The sequence below is a fragment of the Rhinoderma darwinii genome, chromosome 3 (assembly GCF_050947455.1).
Source record: "Rhinoderma darwinii isolate aRhiDar2 chromosome 3, aRhiDar2.hap1, whole genome shotgun sequence".
In the NCBI taxonomy this organism is placed as follows: domain Eukaryota; kingdom Metazoa; phylum Chordata; class Amphibia; order Anura; family Rhinodermatidae; genus Rhinoderma; species Rhinoderma darwinii.
Genome location: NC_134689.1, coordinates 431,058,671 through 431,073,689, shown reverse-complemented (window position 1 = coordinate 431,073,689; position 15,019 = coordinate 431,058,671). Strand labels below are relative to the sequence as shown.

General features: G+C 44.0%; 1 protein-coding gene across 1 annotated transcript; it reads left to right on the top strand.

Moving 5' to 3' along the window:
- The first annotated feature begins 12,168 nt into the window (after window positions 1-12,168).
- Window positions 12,169-13,143, top strand: LOC142750798 (olfactory receptor 5AP2-like). The gene has a single exon (XM_075859775.1). The coding sequence runs from the start codon at window positions 12,169-12,171 to the stop codon at window positions 13,141-13,143; it is 975 nt and encodes a 324-aa protein (XP_075715890.1).
- Window positions 13,144-15,019: the final 1,876 nt, after the last annotated feature.

The following is a 15,019-nucleotide window of genomic DNA, read 5'->3' as shown; positions in this document are numbered from 1 at the left end:
TGGTGGTATTATTCAGTCACTGTATGTTAGTATTATTCAGTCAGTGTATGGTGGTATTATTCAGTCAGTGTATGGTCGTATTATTCAGTCACAGTATGGAGGTATTATCAGTCAGTGTATGGTGGTATTATTCAGTCACTGTATGGTGGTATTATTCAGTCACTGTATGGTGGTATTATTCAGTCACTGTATGGTGGTATTATTCAGTCACTGTATGGTGGTATTAGTCAGTCTCTGTATGGAGGTATTATTCAGTCACTATATGGTGATATTATTCAGTCAGTGTATGGTGGTATTATTCAGTGATTGTATGGTGGTATTATTCAGTCACTGTATGGTAGTATTATTCAGTCACTGTATGGTGGTATTATTCAGTCACTGTATGGTGGTATTATTCAGTCACTGTATGGGGTATTATTCGGTCACTGTATGGGGGTATTATTCAGTCAGTGTATGGCGATATTATTCAGTCACTGTATGGTGGTATTATTCAGTCACTGTAAGGTGGTATTATTCAGTCAGTGTATGGAGGTATTATTCAGTCACTGTATGGAGGTATTATTCAGTCACTGTATGGTGATATTATTCAGTCACTGTATGGTGGTATTATTCAGTCACTGTATGGAGGTATTATTTAGTCAGTGTATGGTGGTATTATTCACTCACTGTATGGTGGTATTATTCAGTCACTGTATGGAGGTATTATTCAGTCACTGTATGTGTTAAGGATCTGCCAGGCACAGCGTCTGTATCCACGCCCATAGGTAATCAGTCTGCACCTGCTTCGATGTCTGTGAGACTGACTCCATCTTCCACCACTCATGATGGCAGGCTTAGGAGTGGGAGAGCCTGTCACAGCCTGGCCAGACGGAGCTAGCTCCCGTCCTCTGTCTATTTATACCTGCCTTTCCTGTTCCTCCTTGCTTGTGATTCTTGTTTTGTTTCCTGGCCCTGCTGCAGCTTCTTTAACCATTTGACCCTGCTTCATATCGACCCTGGCTTACTGACTACTCTCCTGCTCTGCGTTTGGTACCTCGTACACTCCTCGTTTGACTCGGCTCGTTCACCACTCTTGTTGCTCGCGGTGTTGCCGAGGGCAACTGCCCCTTTTTCCTTGCTTCTGTGTACCCTTGTCTGTTTGTCTGTCGGGCACTTATTGAGCGTAGGGACCATCGCCCAGTTGTACCCCGTCGCCTAGGGCGGGTCATTGCAAGTAGGCAGGGACTGAGTGGCGGGTAGATTAGGGCTCACTTGTCTGTTTCCTTACCCCGTCATTACATAATTACAAGCCCATATACCTACTCTACCCTGGTCCCTCACACTACTATGGACCCCCTTGAGACCCTGGTTCAGCAAATGCAGGGTCTCTCCCTACAGGTCCAGGCCCTGGCTCAGAGGGTCAACCAGCCTGATGCTACCATGGTAGTGCCCCTCACCTCACCTCTTGAACCCCACCTCAAGTTGCCTGACCGGTTCTCAGGGGACCGGAAGACTTTTCTCTCCTTTCGGGAGAGTTGTAGGCTCTATTTTCGTTTAAAGCCCCACTCCTCAGGTTCTGAGAGCCAGCGGGTGGGTATAATTATGTCCCGGCTCCAGGAAGGGCCCCAAGAATGGGCCTTCTCCTTGGCTCCTGACGCCCCTGAACTTTCCTACGTTGATCTTTTCTTTTCTGCTCTCGGACTCATTTATGACGAGACTGACAGGACTGCCTTTGCCGAGAGTCAGCTGGTGACCTTACGTCAGGGTAAGAGACCTGTTGAGGAGTATTGCTCTGACTTTAGGAAGTGGTGCGTAGCGTCTTGGTGGAATGACCCTGCCTTAAGGTGCCAGTTTAGGTTGGGTCTGTCGAACGCCCTGAAAGACCTGCTAGTTAGCTATCCCTCTTCTGACTCCCTAGACCAGGTTATGGCTTTAGCGGTACGACTTGACCGACGTCTCAGGGAACGACAACGTGAACGTTTTTGTGTTTTCTCCTCTGACTCCCCCATGATGCCTCCCGAGGTTCCGTTGCTTCGTTCTTCCACGGAAGACTCGGAGGTACCTATGCAACTCGGGGCCTCCGTGTCCCCCCAACAACGTAGAGAGTTCCGCAGGAAGAATGGTCTCTGCTTCTATTGTGGGGATGACAAGCATCAAGTGAACACCTGTCCTAGGCGTAAGAATAAGCAGCCGGAAAACTTCCGCGCCTAAGTGATCATCGGGGAGGTCACTTGGGCGCACAGGTATTTCCCGAAAAATGTGAAACGTAATAAAATCTTGCTTCCCTTTCAGGTCTCTTTTGGTGGTAGGTCTGCTACCGGCAGTGCCTTCGTGGATTCAGGGTCTTCTGCTAATATCATGTCTGTGGAATTTGCTATGTCTCTAGCTATGCCTTTGATTGATTTGCCTAAACCTGTCCCGGTAATGGGTATCGACTCCACTCCTCTTGCTAATGGTTATTTTACACAGCATACCCCTGTTTTTGAACTCCTTGTTGGCTCCATGCATTTGGAGCAGTGCTCTGTACTGTTGATGCAGGGATTATCGTCCGATTTGGTTTTAGGCCTTCACTGGTTGCAGTTGCATAATCCCACGTTTGACTGGAATACTGGGGATCTTACCAAATTGGGTAATGAATGCTTGACGTCATGTTTTTCTGTTAATTCTATTTCTCCCCCTGAGGAGGTGAACACGCTACCTGAGTTTGCTCAGGACTTCGCTGATGTTTTCTCTAAGGAGGCCTCCGAAGTGTTACCTCCTCATAGAGAATACGATTGTGCTATCGATTTGGTACCAGGAGCTAAGCTCCCTAAGGGTAGGATATTTAATCTCTCTTGTCCCGAACGTGAAGCCATGAGAGAGTATATCCAGGAATGCCTGGCCAAGGGTTACATTCGTCCCTCTACGTCTCCGGTAGGTGCTGGCTTCATCTTCGTAGGGAAGAAGGATAGTGGTCTTAGGCCATGCATTGACTACCGTAACTTGAATAAGGAAACTGTAAGGAACCAGTATCCCCTTCCTTTGATTCCTGATCTCTTTAATCAGGTTCAGGGGGCCCAATGGTTCTCTAAGTTTGATCTACGGGGGGCGTATAACCTTATCCGCATCAAAGAGGGGGATGAGTGGAAGACTGCGTTTAACACGCCCGAAGGTCATTTCAAATACCTCGTCATGCCCTTTGGGTTGTGTAATGCTCCCGCGGTCTTCCAGAATTTCATAAATGAGATTTTAAGAGATTACCTGGGGGTATTTCTTGTTGTGTACCTTGATGGCATACTTGTGTTTGCCGAGGACTGGTCCTCCCACATTGAGCATGTTAGGAAGGTGCTCCAGGTCCTTCGGGAAAACAAACTGTTTGCGAAGACTGAAAAATATGTGTTTGGGGTGCAGGAGATACCATTTTTGGGTCAAATCCTCATTCCTCATGAATTACGCATGGACCCCGCCAAGGTCCAGGCTGTCCAACCTGCCTCCCTGAAGGCGTTACAGTGCTTCTTGGGGTTCGCTAATTATTACAGGAGATTTATTGCTAACTTCTCGGTCATCGCTAAGCCTCTTACGGACCTCACTCGCAAGGGTGCTGATCTCCTCCGCTGGCCTCCTGAGGCTGTCCAGGCTTTTGAGGTCCTTAAGAAGTGCTTTATCTCGGCCCCGGTGTTGGTTCAGCCCAACCAAATGAAGCCATTTATCGTGGAGGTTGACGCGTCCGAGGTGGGAGTGGGGGCTGTTTTCTCCCAGGGTACCAGGTCCCTCACCCATCTCCGTCCCTGTGCCTACTTCTCCAGGAAGTTTTCGCCCACTGAGAGTAACTATGATATTGGCAACCGCGAACTCTTAGCCATTAAATGGGCATTTGAAGAGTGGCGCCACTTCCTGGAGGGGGCTAGGCACCAGGTAACGGTCCTTACCGACCACAAGAATATGGTTTTCCTAGAATCTGCCTGGAGGCTAAACCCGAGACAAGCTCGATGGGCGTTATTTTTTTACCAGATTCAATTTCTTGGTTACCTATAGGGCTGGGTCTAAAAATATTAAGGCTGATGCACTGTCGTGTAGCTTCATGTCCAGCCCTCCTTCGGAGGAAGATCCTGCTTGTATTTTGCCTCCAGGTATAATCATTTCCTCTATTGATTCTGATTTAGTCTCTGTAATTGCTGCTGATCAAGGTTCAGCTCCCAGGAACCTTCCTGAGAACAAGCTGTTTGTTCCCCTGCAATTCCGGCTAAGGGTACTTAGGGAAAATCATGACTCCGCACTATCTGGTCATCCAGGCATCCTGGGTACCAAGCACCTCATTGCCAGAAACTATTGGTGGCCTGGGTTGCCTAAAGACGTTAAGGCCTACGTCGCCGCTTGTGAGGTTTGTGCTAGGTCCAAGACTCCCAGGTCCCGACCAGCGGGCTTACTACGTTCTTTGCCCATTCCCCAGAGACCTTGGACCCATATCTCCATGGATTTTATCACCGATTTGCCTCCATCTCAAGGCAAGTCGGTGGTGTGGGTTGTAGTAGACCGCTTCAGTAAGATGTGCCACTTTGTGCCCCTCAATAAACTACCCAATGCTAAGACGTTAGCTACCTTGTTTGTCAAACACATCCTGCGTCTCCATGGGGTCCCTGTCAATATTGTTTCTGACAGAGGGGGACAATTTGTTTCTTTGTTTTGCCTTCTGTAAAAAGTTGGAGATTGATCTGTCCTTCTCCTCTGCCTTCCATCCTGAAACTAATGGCCAAACCGAGAGGACTAATCAGTCTCTAGAACAATATTTAAGGTGTTTTATCTCTGACTGTCAATATGATTGGGTCTCATTCATTCGCCTCGCCGAATTTTCCCTTAATAACCGGGTCAGTAACTCGTCAGGGGTCTCCCCCTTTTTCTGTAATTTTGGGTTTAATCCACGGTTCTCCTCCGTTTCACCTCGTAGTTGCAACAATCCCGAGGTAGAGGTCGTTCATCGGGAACTGTGCACAGTCTGGGCCCAGGTTCAGAAGAACCTAGAGGCGTCCCAGAGCATTAAAAAAACTCAGGCAGATAGAAGACGTTCTGCTAACCCCTTGTTTGTGGTCGGGGATCTGGTGTGGCTATCGCCTAAGAGCTTGCACCTTAAAGTCCCGTCCAAGAAGTTTGCTCCCCGGTTTATAGGGCCGTACAAGGTCATTGAAGTCCTCAATCCTGTCTCCTTCCAACTGGAGTTGCCCCCATCTTTTCGAATACACGACGTGTTTCATGCCTCCCTCCTTAAACGCTGCTCCCCGTCCTTGGCTCCCTCGAGGAAACCTCCTGTCCCCGTTCTCACCCCTGAGGGGGTAGAATTCGAGGTGGCCAAAATTGTGGACAGCAAGATGGTCCAAGGCTCCCTCCAGTACCTTGTCCATTGGAGAGGATACGGGCCTGAGGAGAGGACTTGGGTACCCGCCCAGAATGTTCACGCTGGGGTATTGGTCAGGAGGTTCCACCTTCGTTTCCCCAATAAACCAGGTCCATCTAGAAAGGGTCCGGTGGCCCCTTATAAAAGGGGGGGGTACTGTTAAGGATCTGCCAGGCACAGCGTCTGTATCCACGCCCATAGGTAATCAGCCTGCACATGCTTCTATGTCTGTGAGACTGACTCCATCTTCCACCACTCAGGATGGCAGGCTTAGGAGTGGGAGAGCCTATCACAGCCTGGCCAGACGGAGCTAGCTCCCGCCCTCTGTCTATTTATACCTGCCTTTCCTGTTCCTCCTTGCTTGTGATTCTTGTTTTGTTTCCTGGCCCTGCTGCAGCTTCTGTAACCATTTGACCCTGCTTCATATCGACCCTGGCTTACTGACTACTCTCCTGCTCTGCGTTTGGTACCTCGTACACTCCTGGTTTGACTCGGCTTGTTCACTACTCTCCTGCTCTGCGTTTGGTACCTCGTACACTCCTGGTTTGACTCGGCTCGTTCACCACTCTTGTTGCTCGCGGTGTTGCAGTGGGCAACTGCCCCTTTTCCCTTGCTTCTGTGTACCCTTGTCTGTTTGTCTGTCGGGCACTTATTGAGCGTAGGGACCGTCGCCCAGTTGTACCCCGTCGCCTAGAGCGGGTCGTTGCAAGTAGGCAGAGACTGAGTGGCGGGTAGATTAGGGCTCACTTGTCTGTTTCCTTACCCCGTCATTACAGTATGGTGGTATTATTCAGTCAGTGTATGGTGGTATTATTCAGTCACTGTATGGTGGTATTATTCAGTCTCTGTATGGAGGTATTATTCAGTCACTATATGGTGATATTATTGAGTAAGTGTATGGTGGTATTATTCAGTGATTGTATGGTGGTATTATTCAGTCACTGTATGGTAGTATTATTCAGTCACTGTATGGTGGTATTCAGTCACTATATGGTGGTATTATTCAGTCACTGTATGGTGGTATTATTCAGTCACTGTATGGGGGTATTATTCAGTCACTGTATGGGGGTATTATTCAGTAAGTGTATGGCGATATTATTCAGTCACTGTATGGTGGTATTATTCAGTCACTGTATGGTGGTATTATTCAGTCAGTGTATGGTGGTATTATTCAGTCAGTGTATGGAGGTATTATTCAGTCACTGTATGGAGGTATTATTCAGTCACTGTATGATGTTATTATTTAGTCACTGTATGGTGGTATTATTCAGTCACTGTATGGAGGTATTATTCAGTCAGTGTATGGTGGTATTATTCAGTCACTGTATGGTGGTATTATTCAGTCACTGTTTGGAGGTATTATTTAGTCACTGTATGGTGGTATTATTCAGTCAGTGTATGGTGGTATTATTCAGTCAGTGTATGGTGGTATTATTCAGTCAGTGTATGGTGGTATTTTTCAGTCACTATATGGAGGTATTATTCAGTCACTGTATGGTGGTATTATTCAGTCACTGTATGGTGATAATAATCAGTCAGTGTATGGTGATATTAATCAGTCACTGTATGGAGGTATTATTCAGTCAGTGTATGGAGATATTATCAGTCACTGTATATTGGTATTATTCAGTCACTGTATGGTGGTATTATTCAGTCACTGTATGGTGGTTTTATTCAGTCAGTGTATGTTGGCATTATTCAGTCACTGTATGGTGGTATTATTCAGTCACTGTATTGTGATATTATTCAGTCAGTGTATAGTGATATTATTTAGTCACTGTATGGTGGTATTACTCAGTCACTGTATGGTGGTATTATTTAGTCACTGTATGGTGGTATCATTCAGTCACTGTATGGTGGTATTATTCAGTCACTATATGGTTGTATTATTCATTCTCTGTATGGTGGTATTATTCAGTCAGTGTATGGTGGTATTATACAGTCAGTGTATGGTGGTATTATTCAGTCACTGTATGGTGGTATTATTCAGTCACTGTATGGTGGTATTATTCAGTCAGTGTATGGTGGTATTATTCAGTCACTGTATCGTGGTATTATTCAGTCACTGTATGGTGATGATATTCAATCAGTGTATGGTGGTATTATTCAGTCACTGTATGGAGATATTATTCAGTCACTGTATGGTGATATTATTCAGTCACTGTATGGTGGTATTATTCAGTCACTGTATGGAGGTATTATTCCGTCATTGTATGGTGTTATTTTTCAGTCACTGTATTTTGGTATTATTCAGTCACTGTATGGACGTATTATTCAGTCACTGTATGGTGGTATTATTCAGTCAGTGTATGGTGGTATTATTCAGTCACTGTATGGTGGTATTATTCAGTCTCTGTATGTAGGTATTATTCAGTCACTATATGGTGATATTATTCAGTCAGTGTATGGGGGTATTATTCAGTCACTGTATGGTGATATTATTCAGTCAGTGTATGGTGGTATTATTCAGTCATTGTATGGTGGTATTATTCAGTCACTGTATGGTAGTATTATTCAGTCACTGTATGGTGGTATTATTCAGTCACTATATGGTGGTATTATTCAGTCACTGTATGGTGGTATTATTCAGTCACTGTATGGGGGTATTATTCAGTCACTGTATGGGGGTATTATTCAGTCAGTGTATGGCGATATTATTCAGTCACTGTATGGTGGTATTATTCAGTCAGTGTATGGTGGTATTATAAGTCAGTGTATGGAGGTATTATTCAGTCACTGTATGGTGATATTATTCAGTCACTGTATGGTGATATTATTCAGTCACTGTATGGTGGTATTATTCAGTCAGTGTATGGTGGCATTATTCAGTCAGTGTATGGAGATATTATTCAGTCACTGTATGGAGGTATTATTCAGTCACTGTATGGTGATAATATTCAGTCACTGTATGGAGGTATTATTCAGTCAGTGTATGGTGATATTATTCATTCACTGTATGGTGATATTATTCAGTCACTGTATGGAGGTATTATTCAGTCAGTGTATGGTGATATTATTCAGTCACTGTATGGTGATAATATTCAGTCACTGTATGGAGGTATTATTCAGTCAGTGTATGGTGATATTATTTAGTCACTGTATGGTGGTATTATTCAGTCACTGTATGGAGGTATTATTCAGTCAGTGTATGGTGGTATTGTTCAGTCACTGTATGGAGGTATTATTCAGTCACTGTCTGGTGGTATTATTCAGTCAGTGTATGGTGGTATTATCAGTCACTGTATGGAGGTATTATTCAGTCACTGTATGGTGATATTATTCAGTCACTGTATGGTGGTAATAATCAGTCAATGTATGGTGATATTATTCAGTCACTGTATGGTGGTATTGTTCAGTCACTGTATGGTGATAATAATCAGTCAGTGTATGGTGATATTAATCAGTAACTGTATGGAGGTATTATTCAGTCAGTGTATGGAGACATTATCAGTCACTGTATATTGGTATTATTCAGTCACTGTATGGTGGTATTATTAATTCACTGTATGGTGGTATTATTCAGTCAGTGTACGGTGGTATTATTCAGTCACTGTATGGTGATATTATTCAGTCAGTGTATAGTGATAATATTTAGTCACTGTATGGTGGTATTATTCAGTCACTGTATCATGGTGTTATTCAGTCACTGTTTGGTGATGATACTCAGTCAGTGTATGGTGTTATTATTCAGTCAGCATATGGTGGTATTATTCAGTCACTGTATGGAGGTATTATTTAGTCAGTGTATGGTGATATTATTCAGTCACTGTATGGTGGTATTATTCAGTCACTGTATTGAGGTATTATTCAGTCACTGTATGGTGATATTATTCAGTCAGTGTATGGTGGTATTATTATGTCAGTGTATGGTGGTATTATTCAGTCTGTGTATGGTGGTATTATTCAGTCTGTGTATGGTGGTATTAGTAGGTTACTGAATGGTGGTATTTTTTACGTTACAATATAGGATGTGATTGTCCAGTAGGAAATGTCATTGGTCATTGGTCACAGAGGTTGCTTGTTTTGCTGATGTAAATATCAAGCTAAACACTTAATGAATTATCAGCTCCTTGTAGAAATTAAGCCACAGGGAGAGAATGTTCCCTAATGGGCTTGTTCTACATCAATTCCCCTTGGCTGCTGAGTAGTAGGAGATTCTCTCAGGTATTTGGATATATTATAAAAATGATTAAGATTTACAGAGGTGAAACATCATGCAGCTAGGTAAGAGACATCTCCACATACAACAGGTAAGAGACATCTCCACATACAACAGGTAGGAGACATCTCTACATATAACAGGTAGGAGATCTCTACATACAACATGTAGGAGACATCTCTACATACAACAGGCAAGAGACATCTCCACATACAACAGGTAAGATACATCTCTACATACAACAGGTAGGAGACATTTCTACATATAACAGGTAGGAGATCTCTACATACAACATTTAGGAGACATCTCTACAGACAACAGGTAAGAGACATCTCTACATAAAACAGGTAAGAGACATCTTTACATACAACAGGTAGGAGACATCTCTATATACAACAGATAAGAGACATCTCTACATACAACAGGTAAGAGACATCTCTACATACAACAGGTAAGAGACATCTCTACATATAACAGGTAGGAGATCTCTACATACAACAGGTAGGAGACATCTCTACATACAACAGGTAGGAGACATCTCTACATACATCAGGTAGGAGACATCTCTACATACAACAGGTAAGAGACATCTCTACATACAACAGGCAAGAGACATCTCTACATACAACAGGCAAGAGACATCTCTACATACAACAGGCAAGAGACATCTCTACATACAACAGGTAGGAGACATCTCTACATACAACAGGTAGGAGATCTCTACATACAACAGGTAGGAGACATCTCTACATACAACAGGTAGGAGACATCTCTACATACAACAGGTAAGAGACATCTCTACATATAACAGGTAGGAGATCTCTACATACAACAGGTAGGAGACATCTCTACATACAACAGGTAGGAGACATCTCTACATACATCAGGTAGGAGACATCTCTACATACAACAGGTAGGAGACATCTCTACATACAACAGGTAGGAGACATCTCTACATACAACAGGTAAGAGACATCTCTACATACAACAGGTAGGAGACATCTCTACATACAACAGGTAGGAGACATCTCTACATACAACAGGTAGGAGACATCTCTACATACAACAGGTAGGAGACGTCTCTACATACATCAGGTAGGAGACATCTCTACATACAACAGGTAAGAGACATCTCTACATACAACAGGCAAGAGACATCTCTACATACAACAGGTAAGAGACATCTCTACATACATCAGGTAGGAGACATCTCTACATACAACAGGTAGGAGACATCTCTACATACAACAGGCAAGATACATCTCTACATACAACAGGCAAGAGACATCTCTACATACAACAGGCAGGAGACATCTCTACATACAACAAGTAGGAGACATCTCTACATACAACAAGTAGGAGACATCTCTACATACAACAGGTTGGAGACATCTCTACATACATCAGGTAGGAGACATCTCTACATACATCAGGTAGGAGACATCTCTACATACAAAATTTAGGAGACATCTCTACATACAACATTTAGGAGACATCTCTACATATAACAGGTGGGAGACATCTCTACATACAACAGGTAGGAGACGTCTCTACATACAACATGTAGGAGTTATCTCTACATATATCAGGTAGGAGACATCTCTACATACAACAGGTAGGAGACACCTCTACTTACAACAGGTGTGTGACATCTCCAGACACATCAGGTCAGAGATTTCTCTAAATGATTAAGGTCAGAAACATCTCTTGATAAATAAGGACAGAGACATCTGCAGATATATCAGGTAAGAGACATCTCAAAATACAGGAATTATATTATTGAAATACAAACAGAGTAAAATGTGACAGATTGCCGGTTCTGATCCAGAAGCCTCAACCTCCATGTACACTAAACGCTTAAACCTTTGGAAATGACACATACATGATAGAAACTCTTCTCACAATGGTCACAGTGATGGGTCCAGACCCTGGTTTCTCGATGAAAATTACTAGAAAATGCTAAATATTTAATTTATAATCGAGACACATAAGGCAGATTGTACCCCAGTGGTCAAAATAATGGAACCTTTGACCCTTAATTTCTCTTCACATTGCAAGAGGAACCTGATATGTTCTGTTTCTGACTAAAGAATGCCAACGAATGGAAAAAACACCAAGAGGTCCAAGAAGTCCAACATTACAGTAAGGCCAAGCTATTTGGTCAAGAAGTCACGACATGTATATTAAATTTGGCTACGAAAAATTATCATTGCTAAACCTGATGCCGGAGAAATTCTTCTGGATTTGTCAATTTTTCATCTCGTTGTCTTCTGTATTGGCGGCTCTTGTGCTGGCCGGGTGATGATGACCAACCAGTCCGGACCACGCATGCTGTTTAGTGGGATGGGAAAATCCATATTGGATAATACTTTTTGGATGCATTTTATATATGTAGGGCCATTGTCCTTACAGCAGGCGTCAGCGGCTGAGAACAATCTGTGATTCTATTGAGGAACAAATATGTGAACCCAAGAGCCATTGGTGGATCTGATAACATGTGACCAACCATAATCCCGGTATAAAGAGTGTCTGATTTATTCCTATCTGTTCCTACTTCCCAGGTTTAAGTCATGTCTTTATTCTAAGGGTCATTTTTGAATTGAATCTTTTTGATCTGTGTAATCTGGATTCTTTTATCTCACCAGGCAAGAAGATAACTTAAATGGCCGTCACAAACCAGACAAAAGTCACCGAGTTCGTGTTTTCTGGTCTAACTGATAATGAGAAGCTGAAATCTTTCCTCTTCATACTCTTCCTTCACATCTACATTGTGACCATAGTGGCGAATCTTGGCCTGGTGGCTATTGTCCGTAACACATCAAACCTCCAGAACCCAATGTACTACTTCTTGAGTTACCTCTCTTTGGTGGACATCTTCTATTCTTCTACAGTAACTCCTAAAATGCTTCTTGACCTTAAATGCATGAAGAAGATCATCTCCTTTGTAGGTTGTGCTCTTCAGTTCTTCTTCTACGCTGCTCTGGCATCTACAGAGTCATTTCTGCTTTGCACCATGTCCTATGACCGCTATGTTGCCATCTGCCACCCTCTCCATTATGTGTCTATAATGACTAAGAAGAAATGTCTTAGACTCGTTCTTCTTTCCTTCTCCATTGGCTTCCTACAGTCATCGGTACAGACAAGTTGCACTTTCAGTCTAGAGTTCTGTGGGTCAAACCTTATTGACCATTTCTACTGTGATGTTCCTCCAGTGCTCAAACTGTCCTGCTCGGACACCTCTGTCTGTGACTTGGTCACGGTTTACATTGTAGGTGCTTTGGCCATGGGATCATTGATGACAATCCTAGTTTCATACACACTAATTATATTTTCAATTACAAACATGAACTCAAAGGAGGGCAGGAGGAAAGCCTTCAGTACCTGCTCTTCACACCTCATGTGTGTCTTCCTCTTCTACGGCACTGTATTGTTCACTTACATGCATCCTCCTTCCAATGTCTTCACAAGACGAGACAAGGTGGCTTCTGTCATCTACACAGCAGTGACACCAATGGTGAATCCCCTTATATACAGCCTGAGGAACCAAAGTGTGAAGGGAATCATAATACAAACAATTCACAGTTTACGAGATGTATCTGCGGAACATCCTCAACCACGAGTGATCTGTAGAAGGTAAATGTCTAGTCCTGACCACCCTCACCATTTATTAGAGGAGCTGAGAGAAGAATGATGACCTATTTGAACCCAATATAGGTCAACATACATTTTTATTTGGCTGGTGGTCTTGGTTCTGCTGGTTGTCTGGAGTTACATTGTCTACATGGAAATATATATGGAGGTATATTAATTACAATGAGGTATATCAACCATGACATTAAAACCACCTGCCTAATATTGTGTTGGACCCCTTCATGCTACTAGAAGAGTTCTGACCCGTCGAGGCTTGGACTCTACAAGACCTCTGAAGGTGTCCTGTGGTATCTGGCACAAGACGTTAGAAGCAGATCCTTTAAAAGGGTTCTCCACTTTCTGATAACTGATGACCTATTCACTGGATAGATCATCAGTATATGATCGGTGCGTTTCTGACACCTGGACTCTGCACCGATCCGCCACTCCGGCTGCCTCCAGGCACCCAACGATTTTGCCGGAAGCAGATGACTCCAGTCAAAGAATAGCGACCGAGCTGCAGTTCTGCCGAACGGCCGCCATGCAGTGGTCGGAGCCATCTGCTTCCGGCTCCAACTACTGCATACCGTTCCAAACATCCGGTGCCCGGAGGCAGGCGGAGTGGTGGATCGGTGCGGGGTCCGGGTGTCAGACACGCACCGATCATATACTGATGACGTATCCGGTGGATAGGTTATCAGTTGTCAGAAAGGGGAAAACCACTTCAAGTCCCTCAAGTTGCGAGGTGGGGGCCTTCATTAATCAGACTGGTTTTTCCATCACATTTCACAGATGCTTAAGATCTATGGAATTTGGACACAAGTCAACATCTTGAACTCTTCATGATGTTTCTCAGACCATTCCTGAACAATGTTTGGCATGTGCCATGGCGCATTATTCTGCTGAAAGATGGCGCTGCCATTAGGGAATGATGCTGCCATGAAGGGGTGTTCTTGGTGTGCAGCAATGTTTAGGTGTGTGGCACATGTTAAAGTAATATCCACATCAATGCCAGGACAAAAGGTTTCCCAGAAGAACATTGCCCAGAGCATCACACTGCCTCCACCAGCTTGTCTTCTTCCCATAATGCATCCTGATACCATCACTTTCCCAGGTAAGAGAGGCGCACGCACCCGGCCGTCGACATGATGTAAAAGAAAATGTGATTCATCAGACCAGGAGCTTCTTCCATTGCTCCATGCTCCAGTACTGATACTCACATCCCCATTGTAGACCGTTTTGGCGGTGGACCAGGGGCAGCATTGGAGCTCTAACCAGTCTGCGGCTACACAGCCCAATATACAGCAAGCGGCGATGCTCTTCGTGTTCTGATACCTTTCTATCATAGCTCGCATTGACTTTCTCAGCAATTTGTGCTACAGTAGCTCTTCTGTAGGATCAGATATGATTTGCTAGCCTTCACTCTCCACTCGCATCAATGAGCCTTGTGCGCCGATGACCCTGTCGCCAGTCAACGTCTGTCCTTCCTTGGACCACTTTTGGTAGGTACTACCCACAGCACACCGGGAACACCCCACAAGACCTGCTGTCTCTCCGATCCTTGTGCTTGCCCATTTTTCCTGTCCCAACACATTAACTTCATGAACTTGCTGCCTGTGTATGTGTATACAGTGTATAGATAGTGACCTTTGTAGTTATAGGGATTATATAAGCTATATGGCAGCAAGTTGGACATAGGTATGGTGATATATTATGGAATATTACCTCTACAGGAGTGGGTTAGATATATGAAGCACATCCAGGGCCGCCATCAGGAATTTGTGGGCCCCATACAGCCAAGATGTCTGGGCTCCCCTTCTATTACCGGGGGTGGGCAACGGAAAGTGTGGCGCTCACGTTTGTACGTTATACGCATTGACTGA